The 20,900-nt window shown below is 43.1% G+C and overlaps 1 protein-coding gene across 1 annotated transcript in view; it reads left to right on the forward strand.

The window, feature by feature from the left end:
* LOC127916632 (dystrophin-like) overlaps positions 1-20,900 on the forward strand; it is a 351,583-nt gene that overhangs the window by 53,961 nt on the left and 276,722 nt on the right. The window contains exon 6 of the mRNA XM_052498942.1: positions 8,315-8,487. Within this exon, the coding sequence (XP_052354902.1) occupies positions 8,315-8,487 (173 nt within the window). The remainder of the gene's footprint in view (positions 1-8,314; positions 8,488-20,900) is intronic.

Raw genomic sequence — 20,900 nt, forward strand, 5'->3', positions numbered from 1 at the left:
ATGTGTTCCCAGAACATAAAATATGCTCAGTTGTGATGACATGGATACAATGTTTAAGTCAGGTCGCACAGGACAGTCCCTTAATGTTGTAAGGTTTAAATAAGTCTGTTTTTATGACGTTCACAGCATATTTGTTTCAGGTTTGACATAATATTCCATTGCTGTTCACACAATTAGCTTGTCTTTAAGGTCCTTAGAACATTTCAAGAGCATTTAGAAAATTTTATATTTAAGTTTGGCCGAATGTTAATGCAGATTGGAGTACATCTGAACAGCATTTAACCACATAAACACAACCATATTTTGTACACTTCATATATGTTAACAATCTGCACATGTGAGTTTTGCACTTGCGAAGTTTGGTTCCCTAGCCAACGTTTGGTTCCCTAGCCAACGTTTGGTTCCCTAGCCAACGTTTGGTTCCCTAGCCAACGTTTGGTTCCCTAGCCAACGTTTGGTTCCCTAGCCAACGTTTGGTTCCCTAGCCAACGTTTGGTTCCCTAGCCAACGTTTGGTTCCCTAGCCAACGTTTGGTTCCCTAGCCAACGTTTGGTTCCCTAGCCAACGTTTGGTTCCCTAGCCAACGTTTGGTTCCCTAGCCAACGTTTGGTTCCCTAGCCAACGTTTGGTTCCCTAGCGTTTGGTTCCCAACGTTTGGTTCCCTAGCCAACGTTTGGTTCCAGCGTATGGTTCCTAGCCAACGTTTGGTTCCCTAGCCAACGTATGGTTCCCTAGCCAACGTTTGGTTCCCTAGCCAACGTATGGTTCCCTAGCCAACGTTTGGTTCCCTAGCCAACGTATGGTTCCCTAGCCAACGTTTGGTTCCCTAGCCAACGTATGGTTCCCTAGCCAACGTTTGGTTCCCTAGCCAACGTATGGTTTCCTAGCCAACGTTTGGTTCCCTAGCCAACGTAAGGTTCCCTAGCCAACGTTTGGTTCCCTAGCCAACGTATGAACCCTCTGTGCCACCAGAGGACAGCTGTGGCCTTGTGTTTTTTATTCAGTCACATATGGTCAATCAGGTGCTGTGTCCTTATTGACCGTATTGGACTGAAGAAACCCCACATGGTCACAGCTGTCCCCTGGTGGAGCGGAGGGTTAATTATCTGGCTGAAGTTCTTAAGATTGGAGGTTTAATTCCACATATTCTGTAACCATGTTTGATTAGATTTTTTTTTTTTAAATTGAGGGTCATATACACTGTGTCATGACGTTGGCCTGTTGGGGGAGGTTTATGACCCCCATAAATACCTTTCCCCGTTTCTCTCTCTCTACTCTATAGAGTTGACTCGTGTAAAGCCTCGGTAACATAGAGAGTCTGGTAACATCGAAAGGTGGGAAACGGAACCATATTTCGGTAATCCAACCAGTTGAAAATATGCGTTGGTACTTAATGAATATGATGTCAGATCAGTTGTTGTCTGAGACATTACTACTAATGACAGGATGACATAAACTGTATCTTGGAAAGTTGACACATTCTAGTTATCAGATTGACATGGAATTGTTGTGCAATTTAAATGTTTAAATATGAAACTATTTGTGAAAAGATTAAATGTAATTTTAGTTTCATAAATGAGAGAACGGTTTGTCATAGAGAAACTCTGCTCACTCAGAGGCCCCGAGTGAACAGACACTGGTTTAAACTATGAAACACGCCCTTCTTTCACAACTATATAAACCCGTTGACGAAAATTCAACTTTCTGTTCCGAGGATGTGAACGACGGTCCTACGTTAAACGGACTCAGATAATAACCTAACGAAATTAGCATCATGTTCAATGTGAAGGTAGATCAACACGCCGAAAGGAGGCATTTCGACTATACCAGCCAGAATATAGCACGAGCTTAAAAGTATGACAACTTGGTATGTATGAACTTTGAACTCTTACTCACTCCAGAAGTGATACCTCTAGCCGTTGAGTTAGAGCGGGCTAGGAAAGTTTAACGGGACGACATATCCAGGTTACCACCAGAGACATTCTTCAGAGGACAAGAGGTCCCTGCTGGGCAAACCGGCCTTACATCTCGACCAACCTATTGAAGCGTAGCTCGAGTAAATATTTATTGCATTTTCCTTTTTCCAAATGGGCGGTTATTTAGAATGCATAAGATTCTGTATTTACGATAGCACAGCTTCTCCCTTTGTTCCTCAGTCTTCCCGCTCTTTCATTCAAAACCCAACCCCTTTCTTTGTGTAACCAGCCGTCATATCTGTTCCGTCCGCTAGGGATGTTTTCCTTTATGACATTATTTGTAATCAATGTATGATCCATTCTGTAATTCGGTGTGATTATTTAGGTATTTAGTAAATCAATAATTAAACCAAATGTTATATTGCTGATTCAACTTGTTAGCCAGGGTTCATGAAGATAACCAATAATTTACAACTTTCAGATGATACTGAATAAAGTGATGATTAAATATTGACTGCTACTGATGTAAAAGATTACTAGGTCTTTAAGAGTTTATTCGGAAGTTAACAGCTCTATAAACATTATTTCGTGGTGCCCCGACTTTCTAGTTAATTACATTTACCTGATTAGCCTAATCAGGTAATATTAATTACAGAGAAAGGATTTTATAGAATAGCATGTCATATCACTTCATCCGGCATAGCCAAAGACATGACAACTGAGTATACAAAACATGAAGAACTCCTGCTCTTTCCATGACGTAGACTGACAAGGTGAATCCAGGTGAAGGATATGAATGTGCTCTTTCCATGCGTAGACTGACAAGGTGAATCCAGGTGAAGGATATGAATGTGCTCTTTCCATGATGTAGAATGACAAGGTGAATCCAGGTGAAGGATATGAATGTGCTCTTTCCATGACGTAGACTGACAAGGTGAATCCAGGTGAAGGATATGAATGTGTGGTTGAATCTGTGAATATGTATTGAAATTCACTGCTCTACTGACGGACCTTAATAATTGTATTTGTGGGTTTAAAAAATATATATATATTGTATTTTTATTTAACCTTTATTTAACTAGGTAGGTCAGTTAAGAACAAATTCTTATGTATAGTGATGGCCTACCAAAAGGCGAAAGGCCTCCTGTGGGACGTGGGATTAAAAAATAATATATATATATATATATACAGGGTACATCACACATCATGACAAGAGAGACACCACAACACTACATAAAGAGAGACCTAAGATAACAACATAGCAAGGCAGCAACACACGACAACACAGCATGGTAGCAACACAACATGACAAAACATGGTAGCAACACCACATGGCAGCAGCACAAAAAATAAAACATGATACAATCATTATTGGGCACAGACAACAGCACAGAGGGCAAGAAGGTAGAGACAACAATACAGTACATTACACGTCATAAAGATAATTCATGATTGAGTCTTTGAATGAAGAGATGGAGATAAAACTGTCCAGTTTGAGTGTTTGTTGCAGCTCGTTCCAGTCGCTAGCTGCAGTGAACTGAAAAGAGCAGCGACCCAGGGAGATGAGGGAGGTCATGTGACTTGTTAAGCTCATTGTAACCCCTGAAATCATTTAGGCTTGCCATAACACAGGGGTTGAATATAGGGGTTGAATACAGGGGTTGAATACAGGGGTTGAATACTTATTGACTCAAGACATTTCAGCTTTTCATTTTTTATTCATTTGTAAAAATGTTAAATAACATTATTCCACTTTGATGTTATGGGGTATCGTGTGGAGGCCAGTGACAAAACATCTCAATTGAATCCATTTTAAATTCAGGCTATAACACAATGTGGGAACAAGTCTGAAGACACTGTATCTCTTGTACCCAGACTGTTCCCACAACCTAATGAAAATGTTCTGGCAACGTTTAAAGATCTACATTCTTGTAACATCAAAGGAATGTTTTGCTCACCATGATACAAACATTGTCTGAATGTCAGCACAACTGGATACTTTTTGCCTTGTGGAAAAATACATATTTTTGTGTTCCCACAATGTTCCCACAACCTAATGAAACATTCTGGGAACCTTTAAAGAGCAGACAAAATGTGTTCTGGGAATGTTCTAGTAACATCAGGTGAATGTTTTTTTGCAACCTAAATAAAACATTGTAGAATCATCCACACAGTTGTACAGTTTTTGTGTTTTGGGAATATGTATTTTGTGATGTTCCCACAATGTTTCCACTAGACTGTTCACACAACCTCATGCAACATTCTGGGAACCTTTTAAAGAACAGGTGAAATGTGTTCTGTTTTTTTGCACCCTAAACCCTGAACCCTAAACATACAAACATGTGGTGGCTGTTACAGATTAAATGCATTTTTTTTAGGAGAACATTCCAACGATTTTTCTCGATTTAGATTAAATCAAAATGAATGTTTTTGGTATGTTATCCTACTGTTAGATACAACTCTAACTAGAACTTAAAGGGAATCTTAGCTAATGTTCTGGGAATGTTCCCGGTTGACTGGGTGTGTGTCTGAGTTGGATATACAACTGATGGATCGGTGATAGTAAGATATGCATCAGTAAAAAGTTACCAGACATACCAGTGGAAGCTATTGATGCACTTCTTCACTCTTTTCCCCTAGAGCTTTTGAGAAAGAGAAAGAGAGAAGAGATAGAGTTGTGTCTGAGTTGGAATAATACGTGTGTGTGTGTGTGTGTGTGTGTGTGTGTGTGTGTGTGTGTGTGTGTGTGTGTGTGTGTGTGTGTGTGTGTGTGTGTGTGTGTGTGTGTGTGTGTGTGTGTGTGTGTGTGTGTGTGTGTGTGTGTGTGTGTGTGTGTGTGTGTGTGTGTGTGTGTGTGTGTGTGTGTGTGAGGTGTCATGACGTTGGCCTCTTTGGGTATAGCAACCCCACCCCCCTCTCCCTGCCTCCCCCTTGCCTCCTTCAACTAGGCTGCTGTGGTCAGAGGTCGTAAATTCCTGAGAAGACCCTGCCACATAGTATAGAGAGAGTAAGTTTTCATAGAGGACAAAGGAAATCCTTCCACCTCACAGAACTTGAGGTACGAACAAATTTCATGTTCCAGAGAAAGTATAAAAGATCGGTGAAGAATCCAGCTACGAACTGGTCCGTTTGTTACAACTTGGGGCTCATGGGAGACTGTGTGGCCACATTACCATAACGCAGTTTATATAATAGCCCCAGATGTGAGGTTTACATCTAATTGCCTAATAAGATGAATGAGTGAGTCTGAGACTGTTTACACAATTTTACAATGTGATTTTGGACTGTTTAAATGAAGGAAAACTCAAAAAAGGAATTGGATTTGAACTAAATCAGAGGACCGCCCCTGAGCCCAGTTAGGGTCAGACATCCTGGACCGCCCCTGAGCCCAGTTAGGGTCAGACATCCTGGACTGCCCCTGAGCCCAGTTAGGGTCAAACATCCTGGACCGCCCCTGAGCCCAGTTAGGGTCAAACATCTTGGACCGCCCCTGAGCCCAGTTAGGGTCAGACATCCAGGGACGGCCTTTTCTGCCATTCCAAATAAAACACCCACTCGGGTTTTCGATCAGCAGATCGAGCTTACCTCAATTACGAGATGGCTAATGTTTTTCTCCATTAGGAGGACAAAGGTTGTAGACCATTGCTGAATCTTTTAACCATACCACGTGGTTAAACTCTTAGACTATCGATACCGACAGAATAAGAACAAGTCTTTGATATTGATTACCAGTCTGCAGCTAGGAAGTCGGCATCATTGAACGCGAAGAACGACAACCGCCGAAACATCCATTCTATAACGAATGTCACTCTGAACAATCCCCTCTAACCACAACCGAGAGAGAGAGAGAGAAAGAGAGAGAGAGAGAGAGAGAGAGAGAGAGAGAGAGAGAGACAGACAGACAATTCTACAAAAGAAATGAACTTTTCACCAGCGATCAAGACGACACACGAAAGAGTGAGCTTTCATGTGTAAAGGATTATAATTTCAATTGTTATAATTATCACTAGTAGTGACTTCTTAGTCGACCCCCACTTCCCCTTTTGTCTAACAAGCTGTCATGCCGGTTTAGCCCACTAGGGCACATCCTCCTATCATTACATTTACCTTGTTTGTTTGTTTGTTTGTTTATGCATTTCTGTGAATTACTTAGTTAGTAATAAATAAATGATTTAAGACAATTGATGTATGGATGACTCATAGTGAAGACTGGGTTCGTGCAGATAACCAACCAATTTACGACGTTTGGAATGAGACTAACGTGAGGTAAAGTAAATAATTCATTAATTCGAAAACTAATTGATCAGATAAAATATCTGAAAAGTTATTTTAGGAAATGATAACTTTGTAATCTGAGTATTTTTCCTTGGTGCCCCGACTTCCTAGTTAAGTAGTTACGTCATTAATCAGTTGATCGCGTAGTAACTAATTACAAATAATCTTTGATAAAAACTATCCGTCTTCAGTTAATGATAGTAAAGACACGACAGTGGATACGATAGGGGATGGATAGGTGATGGTAAGTGTTAGGAATTTTATGAATAAATGACTAAACAATATCCCCATTTCAAATAGAACTGTTACTAAGTAAACTTATACTCTGTTTTATTATATCTGATTAACACTATGAGTTCATAAGTGAGGGATTGTGGAGCCTGAAACAGGAGGTAATTAAATTAAATAAATACCATTCCAGCCAGGTTGGAGAGGATTGGAAGTGTTTTTTAAAAAAGTAAGCAGAAAAGGTCATTAACCTATGGTTGAACCGACACAACAACTTAGCTCTGGGATGTTTAGATAAGGCAGTGAGGGCTTTCCCAGGTTTTCCATTAACTGGAACTGTCAGCTAAGTGGTGATGGATAATGGTGAGGGGTCAAGAGTTAATTCAGTTATATTGTGTGTCATGTGTGTGCGCTAGTAGGTCGGAATGAACTTTTAAACCTGCTTTGTCTTGGTCGAGAGGAAGAGATTCATTCTAGAACCTGTGACGTCATATTTTGTATATAAACTGTTGTTGGTGGTTACATGGCAGCGCGCTCCGAGAATAAATACTATTATCTATTTTTGATAAGACTGGACTCTGTCTATTTCATGCAAATAAGAATCTTACAAATTCTCATAAAATAGAATAAGTGAATTCAATTAATGAAAACATATTGGAATAATGAAATGATACCAACAGTAAGATATGCATCAGTAATACAGCTCTACCAGACATACCAGTGGTGTACGTCTTCACTCCTTTCCCCTGGGCAGAGATGTTCCAGAACTGTCACTCAAATAGCTAACTGTGTGCGTGTGTGTGAATTGGAATATTACATCTCTATGTGTGTGTGTGTGTCTGAATTGGAATATTACATCTCTCTGTGTGTGTGTGTGTGTGTGTGTGTGTGTGTGTGTGTGTGTGTGTGTGTGTGTGTGTGTGTGTGTGTGTGTGTGTGTGTGTGTGTGTGTGTGTGTGTGTGTGTGTGTGTGTGTGTGTGTGTGTGTGTGTATTACATCTCTCTCTGTGTGTGTGTGTGTGTGTGTGTGTGTGTGTGTGTGTGTGTGTGTGTGTGTGTGTGTGTGTGTGTGTGTGTGTGTGTGTGTGTGTGTGTGTGTGTGTGTGTGTGTGTGTGTGTGTGTGTGTGTGTGTGTGTGAGTGAATCCAAACTTTTCCTACAACTATTCCAGGACGTGTAGAGAAGTTGCTTTAACTTAACAGAAAGTTCCAGCCTCAGTGGTAATAGCTCCCAACACCTGTCATCAGGTACTTCAATAAATACATATTCAGCCTGTTCCAGGGGGAATGTTGTAGTGTGAGCGGCGGTGTTGAGGACATTAGTCTCCCTGTTTACATATGTCTCCAGACATCTGGCTGACATTTGGAGTATTTGCGTCCTTTGCAAATGTGTGTTTCTGTCTTGACCCCCCCATCTCTCTCTCTCTCTCTCTCTCTCTCTGTCTCTCTCTCTCTCTCTCTCTCTCTCTGTCTCTCTCTCTGTCTCTCTCTCTCTCTCTCTCTCTCTCTCTCTCTCTCTCTCTCTCTCTCTCTCTCTCTCTCTCTCTCTCTCTCTCTCTCTCTCTCTCTCTCTCTCTCTCTCTCTCAATTCAATTCAATTCAATGGGCGTTATTGGCATGGGAATCATGTGTTAGCATTGCCAAAGCAAGTGAGGTAGATAATATACAGAAGTGAAATAAACATTAAAAACTCTCTCTCTCCCTCTCTCTGTTTCTCTCTCTCTGTTTCTCTCTCTGTTTCTCTCTCTCTGTTTCTCTCTCTGTTTCTCTCTCTGTGTTTCTCTCTCTCTGTTTCTCTCTCTGTCTCTCTCTCTCTGTTTCTCTCTCTGTTTCTCTCTCTGTGTTTCTCTCTCTCTGTTTCTCTCTCTCTCTCTGTTTCTCTCTCTCTCCCTCCAGGTAAAGGATGTGATGAAGGATGTGATGGCAGGCCTACAGCAGACCAACAGTGAGAAGATTCTGCTTAGCTGGGTGCGCCAGTCCACCAAGGACTATCCCCACGTCAATGTGGTCAACTTCTCCTCCAGCTGGTCCGACGGCCTGGCCTTCAACGCACTCATCCACAGCCACAGGTAGGAGGATACTCCTCCATAACACTCATCAATAACTGGCCTTCAACACACTCATCCACAGCCACAGGTAGGAGGATACTCCTCCATAACACTCATCAATAACTGGCCTTCAACACACTCATCCACAGCCACAGGTATCTATAACACTCATCAATAACTGGCCTTCAACACACTCATCCACAGCCACAGGTAGGAGGATACTCCTCCATAACACTCATCAATAACTGGCCTTCAACACACTCATCCACAGCCACAGGTGTCTATAACCCTCATCCACAGGTGTCTATAACACTCATCCATAACTGGCCTTCAATGCACTCATGCACAGCCACAGGTGTCTATAACCCTCATCCACAGGTGTCTATAACCCTCATCCATAACTGGTCTTCAATGCACTCATCCACAGGTCTCTATAACCCTCATCCACAGGTGTCTATAACACTCATCCATAACTGGCCTTCAATGCACTCATCCACATCCACAGATGTCTATAACCCTCATCCATAACTGGCCTTCAATGCACTCATGCACAGCCACAGGTGTCTATAACCCTCATCCACAGGTGTCTATAACCCTCATCCATAATGGGCCTTCAGTGCACTCATGCACAGCCACAGGTGTCTATAACCCTCATCCATAACTGGCCTTCAATGCACTCATCCACAGCCACAGGTGTCTATAACCCTCATCCATAGGTGTCTATAACACTCATCCAAAACTGGCCTGCAATGCACTCATCCACATCCACAGATGTCTATAACCCTCATCCATAATGGGCCTTCAGTGCACTCATGCACAGCCACAGGTATCTATAACACTCATCCACAGCCACAGGTCAGATGTCAACCTGACAATCATCCATATATCTTATACCTAGACCTCATCCAAAGCCACAGGTCAGAGACACTCATCCACAGCCACAGGTCAGAGACACTCATCCTTAACACTCATCCACAGCTTGTGGGGAATCGTGAATTTGCTCAAGGTGTAGAAAATAAGATAAGTTGAACAACTGCACTATTTAAGGTTTAATAGACAGTAGACAGACATATTGGGAGACAGACACATTCCTCTGAGAGGTTGGGAACAATCTGCCCCCTTCCACAGACAAGACATTCATTATATGCTCAACCTTATCTCTGCTCCCCAGCTGCCTCCCGAGTGCCCGGGCCCTGGTCAAAACATACGGCCACCCGAGTGCCCGGGCCCTGGTCAAAACATACGGCCTCCAAGTGCCTGGGCCCTGTTTAAAACATAAGCCAACTTGCAAGACCAGAGTGACCTCACTTTAAAGAGCCGATAGCTAAATGAAAGCCTTCTGCCCTGGGAATGTCACTTAGGGCATTAATGCTGTCTAAGTGCTGTTTTATAGTGAGTCCTATCCTCAGAGAGGGGTCAACCTCTGGTTTAATATGCAGCTAGAATGATGTGTTTTGATGATATGAGAGTCTGGTCTCTCATTCATCATTCTAACAAGGCATAGCAGGTAGCGGGAGAACGGGGCTAAACTAGGCTACTTCATTTGAATAAATGAGCTGGACAAGGCATAACGTCCAGAGGCAGTGAACCTGAAGCGAGGTTGTGCAGAGTGGCACAAATCAACATTGCATCAATTGTTGATCATTAAACATCTCATGCATCATGTACTCGTAATCATCCTCATTTTCGTTGGAATTGGAAACATTTATCGGCAGTATTTCAGCTACACGTTTCTTCTCATACATTTTCACACCACCAATGTTCTATAAACACCAGGGAAGTCCGTTTTCACACCACCAATGTTCTATAAACACCAGGGAAGTCTGTTTTCACACCACCAATGTTCTATAAACACCAGGGAAGTCCGTCTTTCACACCACCAATGTTCTATAAACACCAGGGAAGTCCGTTTTCACACCACCAATGTTCTATAAACACCAGGGAAGTCTGTTTTTCCCACCACCAATGTTCTATAAACACCAGGGAAGTCCGTTTTCACACCACCAATGTTCTATAAACACCAGGGAAGTCCGTTTTCACACCACCAATGTTCTATAAACACCAGGGAAGTCCGTCTTTCACACCACCAATGTTCTATAAACACCAGGGAAGTCCGTTTTCACACCACCAATGTTCTATAAACACCAGGGAAGTCCGTTTTCACACCACCAATGTTCTATAAACACCAGGGAAGTCCGTTTTCACACCACCAACGTTCTATAAACACCAGGGAAGTCCGTCTTTCACACCACCAATGTTCTATAAACACCAGGGAAGTCCGTTTTTCACACCACCAATGTTCTATAAACACCAGGAAGTCCGTTTTCACACCAGCAATGTTCTATAAACACCAGGGAAGTCTGTTTTTCACACCACCAATGTTCTATAAACACCAGGGAAGTCTGTTTTTCACACCACCAATGTTCTATAAACACCAGGGAAGTCCGTTTTCACACCACCAATGTTCTATAAACACCAGGGAAGTCTGTTTTCACACCACCAATGTTCTATAAACACCAGGGAAGTCTGTTTTTCACACCACCAATGTTCTATAAACACCAGGGAAGTCTGTTTTTCACACCACCAATGTTCTATAAACACCAGGGAAGTCCGTCTTTCACACCACCAATGTTCTATAAATCAAATCAAATTTATTTATATAGCCCTTCGTACATCAGCTGATATCTCAAAGTGCTGTACAGAAACCCAGCCTAAAACCCCAAACAGCAAACAATGCAGGTGTAAAAGCACGGTGGCTAGGAAAAACTCCCTAGAAAGGCCAAAACCTAGGAAGAAACCTAGAGAGGAACCGGGCTATGTGGGGTGGCCAGTCCTCTTCTGGCTGTGCCGGGTAGAGATTATAACAGAACATGACCAAGATGTTCAAATGTTCATAAATGACCAGCATGGTCGAATAATAATAAGGCAGAACAGTTGAAACTGGAGCAGCAGCACAGTCAGGTGGACTGGGGACAGCAAGGAGCCATCATGTCAGGTAGTCCTGGGGCACGGTCCTAGGGCTCAGGTCCTCCGAGAGAGAGAAAGAAAGAGAGAATTAGAGAGAGCATATGTGGGGTGGCCAGTCCTCTTCTGGCTGTGCCGGGTGGAGATTATAACAGAACGTGGCCAAGATGTTCAAATGTTCATAAATGACCAGCATGGTTGAATAATAGTAAGGCAGAACAGTTGAGACTGGAGACAGTTGAGACTATAAACACCAGGGAAGTCCGTTTTCACACCAGCAATGTTGTATAAACACCAGGGAAGTCCGTTTTCACACCACCAATGTTCTATAAACACCAGAGAAGTCCGTTTTCACACCACCAATGTTCTATAAACACCAGAGAAGTCCGTTTTCACACCACCAATGTTCTATAAACACCAGAGAAGTCCGTTTTCACACCACCAATGTTCTATAAACACCAGGGAAGTCCGTTTTCACACCACCAATGTTCTATAAACACCAGAGAAGTCCGTCTTTCTCACCACCAATGTTCTATAAGCACCAGGGAAGTCCGTTTTCACACCACCAATGTTCTATAAACACCAGGGAAGTCCGTCTTTCACACCACCAATGTTCTATAAACACCAGGAAGTCCGTCTTTCACACCACCAATGTTCTATAAACACCAGGAAGTCCGTTTTCACACCACCAATGTTCTATAAACACCAGGGAAGTCCGTCTTTCACACCACCAATGTTCTATAAACACCAGGGAAGTCCGTCTTTCACACCACCAATGTTCTATAAACACCAGGGAAGTCCGTCTTTCACACCACCAATGTTCTATAAACACCAGGGAAGTCTGTTTTCACACCACCAATGTTCTATAAACACCAGGGAAGTCCGTCTTTCACACCACCAATGTTCTATAAACACCAGGGAAGTCTGTTTTCACACCACCAATGTTCTATAAACACCAGGGAAGTCTGTTTTCACACCACCAATGTTCTATAAACACCAGGGAAGTCCGTTTTCACACCACCAATGTTCTATAAACACCAGGGAAGTCCGTTTTCACACCACCAATGTTCTATAAACACCAGGAAGTCCGTTTTCACACCACCAATGTTCTATAAACACCAGGAAGTCCGTTTTCACACCACCAATGTTCTATAAACACCAGGGAAGTCCGTTTTCACACCACCAATGTTCTATAAACACCAGGGAAGTCCGTTTTCACACCACCAATGTTCTATAAACACCAGGGAAGTCCGTTTTCACACCACCAATGTTCTATAAACACCAGGGAAGTCCGTTTTCACACCACCAATGTTCTATAAACACCAGGAAGTCCGTTTTCACACCACCAATGTTCTATAAACACCAGGGAAGTCCGTTTTTCACACCACCAATGTTCTATAAACACCAGGAAGTCCGTTTTCACACCAGCAATGTTCTATAAACACCAGGGAAGTCTGTTTTTCACACCACCAATGTTCTATAAACACCAGGGAAGTCTGTTTTTCACACCACCAATGTTCTATAAACACCAGGGAAGTCCGTTTTCACACCACCAATGTTCTATAAACACCAGGAAGTCTGTTTTTCACACCACCAATGTTCTATAAACACCAGGGAAGTCCGTCTTTCACACCACCAATGTTCTATAAATCAAATCAAATTTATTTATATAGCCCTTCGTACATCAGCTGATATCTCAAAGTGCTGTACAGAAACCCAGCCTAAAACCCCAAACAGCAAACAATGCAGGTGTAAAAGCACGGTGGCTAGGAAAAACTCCCTAGAAAGGCCAAAACCTAGGAAGAAACCTAGAGAGGAACCGGGCTATGTGGGGTGGCCAGTCCTCTTCTGGCTGTGCCGGGTAGAGATTATAACAGAACATGACCAAGATGTTCAAATGTTCATAAATGACCAGCATGGTCGAATAATAATAAGGCAGAACAGTTGAAACTGGAGCAGCAGCACAGTCAGGTGGACTGGGGACAGCAAGGAGCCATCATGTCAGGTAGTCCTGGGGCACGGTCCTAGGGCTCAGGTCCTCCGAGAGAGAGAGAGAAAGAAAGAGAGAATTAGAGAGAGCATATGTGGGGTGGCCAGTCCTCTTCTGGCTGTGCCGGGTGGAGATTATAACAGAACGTGGCCAAGATGTTCAAATGTTCATAAATGACCAGCATGGTTGAATAATAGTAAGGCAGAACAGTTGAGACTGGAGACAGTTGAGACTATAAACACCAGGGAAGTCCGTTTTCACACCAGCAATGTTGTATAAACACCAGGGAAGTCCGTTTTCACACCACCAATGTTCTATAAACACCAGAGAAGTCCGTTTTCACACCACCAATGTTCTATAAACACCAGAGAAGTCCGTTTTCACACCACCAATGTTCTATAAACACCAGGGAAGTCCGTTTTCACACCACCAATGTTCTATAAACACCAGAGAAGTCCGTCTTTCTCACCACCAATGTTCTATAAGCACCAGGGAAGTCCGTTTTCACACCACCAATGTTCTATAAACACCAGGGAAGTCCGTCTTTCACACCACCAATGTTCTATAAACACCAGGGAAGTCCGTCTTTCACACCACCAATGTTCTATAAACACCAGGGAAGTCCGTTTTCACACCACCAATGTTCTATAAACACCAGGGAAGTCCGTTTTTCACACCACCAATGTTCTATAAACACCAGGGAAGTCCGTTTTCACACCACCAATGTTCTATAAACACCAGGGAAGTCCGTCTTTCACACCACCAATGTTCTATAAACACCAGGGAAGTCCGTTTTCACACCACCAATGTTCTATAAACACCAGGAAGTCCGTCTTTCACACCACCAATGTTCTATAAACACCAGGGAAGTCCGTTTTCACACCACCAATGTTCTATAAACACCAGGGAAGTCTGTTTTCACACCACCAATGTTCTATAAACACCAGGGAAGTCCGTTTTCACACCACCAATGTTCTATAAACACCAGGGAAGTCCGTTTTCACACCACCAATGTTCTATAAACACCAGGGAAGTCCGTTTTCACACCACCAATGTTCTATAAACACCAGGGAAGTCCGTTTTCACACCACCAATGTTCTATAAACACCAGGGAAGTCCGTTTTCACACCACCAATGTTCTATAAACACCAGGAAGTCCGTTTTCACACCACCAATGTTCTATAAACACCAGAGAAGTCTGTTTTCACACCACCAATGTTCTATAAACACCAGGGAAGTCCGTTTTCACACCACCAATGTTCTATAAACACCAGGGAAGTCCGTTTTCACACCACCAATGTTCTATAAACACCAGGGAAGTCCGTTTTCACACCACCAATGTTCTATAAACACCAGGGAAGTCCGTTTTCACACCACCAATGTTCTATAAACACCAGGGAAGTCCGTTTTCACACCACCAATGTTCTATAAACACCAGGGAAGTCCGTTTTCACACCACCAATGTTCTATAAACACCAGGGAAGTCCGTTTTCACACCACCAATGTTCTATAAACACCAGAGAAGTCTGTTTTCACACCACCAATGTTCTATAAACACCAGGGAAGTCCGTTTTCACACCACCAATGTTCTATAAACACCAGGGAAGTCCGTTTTCACACCACCAATGTTCTATAAACACCAGGGAAGTCCATTTTTACACCACCAATGTTCTATAAACACCAGGGAAGTCTGTTTTTCCCACCACCAATGTTCTATAAACACCAGGGAAGTCTGTTTTCACACCACCAATGTTCTATAAACACCAGGGAAGTCTGTTTTTCCCACCACCAATGTTCTATAAACACCAGGGAAGTCCGTCTTTCACACCACCAATGTTCTATAAACACCAGGGAAGTCTGTTTACACACCACCAATGTTCTATAAACACCAGGGAAGTCCGTCTTTCACACGATAAAGCTACAACACTCGCTGTCCTCGTACCTTCAGCCGTCTGACATCAGTATTATCAACAGATATGAACGTTGAGTCTACCATTTTAATTCACCATTTGACCCTTCAACTTAGCACAAACAGACACTGCCAGGACATACAGGAAGAGAGAAATATACAGTATATATCCCGCTAACGTTAACATGAACCTGATTTATCTTACATTTCTACCATTCGCTTTTCCCAGTTGTAACAACGTGTGTGCAGGTGGCAGGGAAGTCAGGCGCAGGAGAATCCAACTCGGTATAAATGGAGTCCTTTAATAAACTTAACAAAAGTCCAAAACCAAAATACAAGATGAATAAAAGTGGGTACAAGAACCCGTCGCACCCCAATACATAATACACTAACATACAAACACACAATCTGACCAGGACATGATGGGAAACAGAGGGTTCAATACACAACATGGGTACAAGATAGGAGGTAGATGGTCAGGTTGGTAGAGTGTCAGGGAGGTGGATGGAGGTAGATGGAGGTGGATGGAGGAAGATGGAGGTGGATGGAGGTAGATGGAGGTGGATGGAGGTAGATGGAGGTGGATGGAGGTAGATGGAGGTGGATGGGGGTAGATGGTGGATGGAGGAATATGGAGGTGGATGGAGGTAGATGGAGGTGGATGGTGGATGGAGGTAGATGGAGGTAGATGGTGGATGGAGGAAGATGGAGGTGGATGGTGGATGGAGGAATATGGAGGTAGGTGGGGGATGGAGGTAGATGGAGGTGGATGGTGGATGGAGGTAGATGGGGTAGATGGTGGATGGAGGAATATGGAGGTAGATGGAGGTGGATGGAGGTAGATGGAGGTGGATGGAGGTAGATGGAGGTGGATGGGGGTAGATGGTGGATGGAGGAATATGGAGGTGGATGGAGGTAGATGGAGGTAGATGGAGGTGGATGGAGGTAGATGGAGGTGGATGGAGGTAGATGGAGGTGGATGGGGTAGATGGTGGATGGAGGAATATGGAGGTAGATGGAGGTGGATGGGGTAGATGGTGGATGGAGGAATATGGAGGTAGATGGAGGTGGATGGAGGTAGATGGAGGTGGATGGGGGTAGATGGTGGAAGGAGGAATATGGAGGTGGATGGAGGAATATGGAGGTGGATGGAGGTGGATGGAGGAATATGGAGGTGGATGGAGGTAGATGGAGGTGGATGGGGGTAGATGGAGGTGGATGGGGGTAGATGGTGGATGGAGGAATATGGAGGTGGATGGAGGTGGATGGAGGTGGATGGAGGTGGATGGAGGTGGATGGGGGTAGATGGGGGTTGGTGGTGGATGGAGGAATATGGAGGTGGATGGAGGAATATGGAGGTGGATGGAGGTGGATGGAGGTGGATGGAGGAATATGGAGGTAGATGGAGGTGGATGGGGTAGATGGTGGATGGAGGAATATGGAGGTGGATGGAGGAATATGGAGGTGGATGGAGGAATATGGAGGTGGATGGTGGATGGAGGAATATGGAGGTGGATGGTGGATGGAGGTAGATGGAGGTGGATGGTGGATGGAGGAATATGGAGGTAGATGGTGGATGGAGGTAGATGGAGGTGGATGTTGGTAGATGGAGGTGGATGGAGGTGGATGGTGGATGGAGGAATATGGAGGTGGATGGTGGATGGAGGTAGATGGAGGTGGATGGTGGATGGAGGAATATGGAGGTGGATGGTGGATGGAGGTAGATGGAGGTAGATGGAGGTGGATGGAGGTAGATGGAGGTGGATGGGGTGGATGGTGGATGGAGGTAGATGGAGGTGGATGGGGGTAGATGGTGGATGGAGGAATATGGAGGTGGATGGAGGTGGATGGAGGTAGATGGAGGTGGATGGAGGTGGATGGAGGTAGATGGAGGTGGATGGGGGTAGATGGTGGATGGAGGAATATGGAGGTGGATGGAGGTGGATGGAGTTCGATGGAAGTAGATGGAGGTGGATGGAGGTGGATGGATAAAACCCTGAGAGAGAGAAACTAAATCAAAACAAAGCAGCAATACACTCTGTCAGAAATATCTGCATTACTTGTTACATTCACCTTTCAACCTCTGGCCTTTCTAGTGAGGCTGATCCGCCTCAGCAGGAAGTCAGGACAGAGGTCAACACAGAGGTTAAAGGTTACAGGAAATGAAAGAAGGGGAAGAACGCTGCTTTGGTTCCTGTGGGTAGATGACCTGCTAGCTGATCCTCAGCTCTTTCCCTTTCTTCACCTTTACTTAGACTAAATATTTAAAAAAAATTCAAAACTACCTCTGTTCCAGGTCACATTGTTTTTCAGTACAATTCCCATCAGAATTCGTGACAGTAGACTTCAGAAACTGTTATTTACGTGTCCTTTAAGGTGCATCCTTTCTCACCCGTGAAGAACCAACTCAAACCCAATAACAAGTCCACACATAATACCTCACCCTCTGTACTAACACCAGTCACACATAATACATCACCCTCTGTACTAACACCAGTCACACATAATACCTCACCCTCTGTACTAACACCAGTCACACATAATACCTCACCCTCTGTACTAACACCAGTCACACATAATACATCACCCTCTGTACTAACACCAGTCACACATAATACATCACCCTCTGTACTAACACCAGTCACACATAATACCTCACCCTCTGTACTAACACCAGTCACACATAATACCTCACCCTCTGTACTAACACCAGTCACACATAATACATCACCCTCTGTACTAACACCAGTCACACATAATACATCACCCTCTGTACTAACACCACTAACACATAATACATCACCCTCTGTATCAACACATAATACATCACCCTCTGTATCAACACATAATACATCACCCTCTGTATCAACACATAATACATCACCCTCTGTATCAACACATAATACATCACCCACTGTATCAACACCACTAACACATAATACATCACCCGCTGTATCAACACATAACACATCACCCCCTGTACTAACACATAATACATCACCCGCTGTATCAACACATAATACATCACCCCCTGTACTAACACATAATACATCACCCTCTGTATCAACACATAATACATCACCCGCTGTATCAACACATAATACATCACCCGCTGTATCAACACATAATACATCACCCGCTGTATCAACACATAATACATCACCCTCTGTATCAACACATAATACATCACCCTCTGTATCAACACATAATACATCACCCGCTGTATCAACACCACTAACACATAATACATCACCCTCTGTATCAACACATAATACATCACCATCTGTATCAACACATAATACATCACCATCTGTATCAACACATAATACATCACCCGCTGTATCAACACCACTAACACATAATACATCACCCTCTGTATCAACACATAATACATCACCCTCTGTATCAACACATAATACATCACCCACTGTATCAACACATAATACCTCACCCTCTGTACTAACACCAGTCACACATAATACATCACCCTCTGTATCAACACATAATACATCACCCTCTGTATCAACACATAATACATCACCCTCTGTATCAACACATAATACATCACCCTCTGTATCAACACATAATACATCACCCTCTGTATCAACACATAATACCTCACCCTCTGTACTAACACCAGTCACACATAATACATCACCCTCTGTACTAACACCAGTCACACATAATACCTCACCCTCTGTACTAACACCAGTCACACATAATACCTCACCCTCTGTACTAACACCAGTCACACATAATACCTCACCCTCTGTACTAACACCAGTCACACATAATACCTCACCCTCTGTACTAACACCAGTCACACATAATACCTCACCCTCTGTACTAACACCAGTCACACATAATACATCACCCTCTGTACTAACACCAGTCACACATAATACATCACCCTCTGTACTAACACCACTAACACATAATACATCACCCTCTGTATCAACACCACTAACACATAATACATCACCCGCTGTACTAACACCAGTCACACATAATACATCACCCGCTGTACTAACACCAGTCACACATAATACATCACCCTCTGTATCAACACATAATACATCACCCTCTGTATCAACACATAATACATCACCATCTGTATCAACACATAATACATCACCTGCTGTATCAACACATAATACATCACCCGCTGTATCAACACCACTAACACATAATACATCACCCGCTGTACTAACACATAATACATCACCCGCTGTATCAACACCACTAACACATAATACATCACCCGCTGTACTAACACATAATACATCACCCTCTGTACTAACACATAATACATCACCATCTGTATCAACACATAATACATCACCCGCTGTATCAACACCACTAACACATAATACATCACCCGCTGTATCAACACCACTAACACATAATACATCACCATCTGTATCAACACATAATACATCACCCTCTGTATCAACACATAATACATCACCCACTGTATCAACACATAATACCTCACCCTCTGTACTAACACCAGTCACACATAACACATCACCCGCTGTACTAACACCAGTCACACATAATACATCACCCTCTGTATCAACACATAATACATCACCCTCTGTATCAACACATAATACATCACCCTCTGTATCAACACATAATACATCACCCTCTGTATCAACACATAATACATCACCCTCTGTATCAACACATAATACCTCACCCTCTGTACTAACACCAGTCACACATAATACATCACCCTCTGTACTAACACCAGTCACACATAATACCTCACCCTCTGTACTAACACCAGTCACACATAATACCTCACCCTCTGTACTAACACCAGTCACACATAATACCTCACCCTCTGTACTAACACCAGTCACACATAATACATCACCCTCTGTACTAACACCAGTCACACATAATACCTCACCCTCTGTACTAACACCAGTCACACATAATACCTCACCCTCTGTACTAACACCAGTCACACATAATACATCACCCTCTTTACTAACACCAGTCACACATAATACATCACCCTCTGTACTAACACCAGTCACACATAATACATCACCCTCTGTACTAACACCAGTCACACATAATACATCACCCTCTTTACTAACACCAGTCACACATAATACCTCACCCTCTGTACTAACACCAGTCACACATAATACCTCACCCTCTGTACTAACACCAGTCACACATAATACATCACCCTCTTTACTAACACCAGTCACACATAATACCTCACCCTCTGTACTAACACCAGTCACACATAATACATCACCCGCTGTACTAACACCAGTCACACATAATACATCACCTGCTGTACTAACACCAGTCACACATAATACATCACCCGCTGTACTAACACCAGTCACACATAATACATCACCCTCTGTATCAACACCACTAACACATAATACATCACCCTCTGTATCAACACATAATACATCACCATCTGTATCAACACATAATACATCACCATCTGTATCAACACATAATACATCACCCGCTGTATCAACACCACTAACACATAATACATCACCCGCTGTATCAACACATAATACATCACCATCT

This window comes from Oncorhynchus keta, chromosome 37 (assembly GCF_023373465.1).
Source record: "Oncorhynchus keta strain PuntledgeMale-10-30-2019 chromosome 37, Oket_V2, whole genome shotgun sequence".
Lineage (NCBI taxonomy): Eukaryota > Metazoa > Chordata > Actinopteri > Salmoniformes > Salmonidae > Oncorhynchus > Oncorhynchus keta.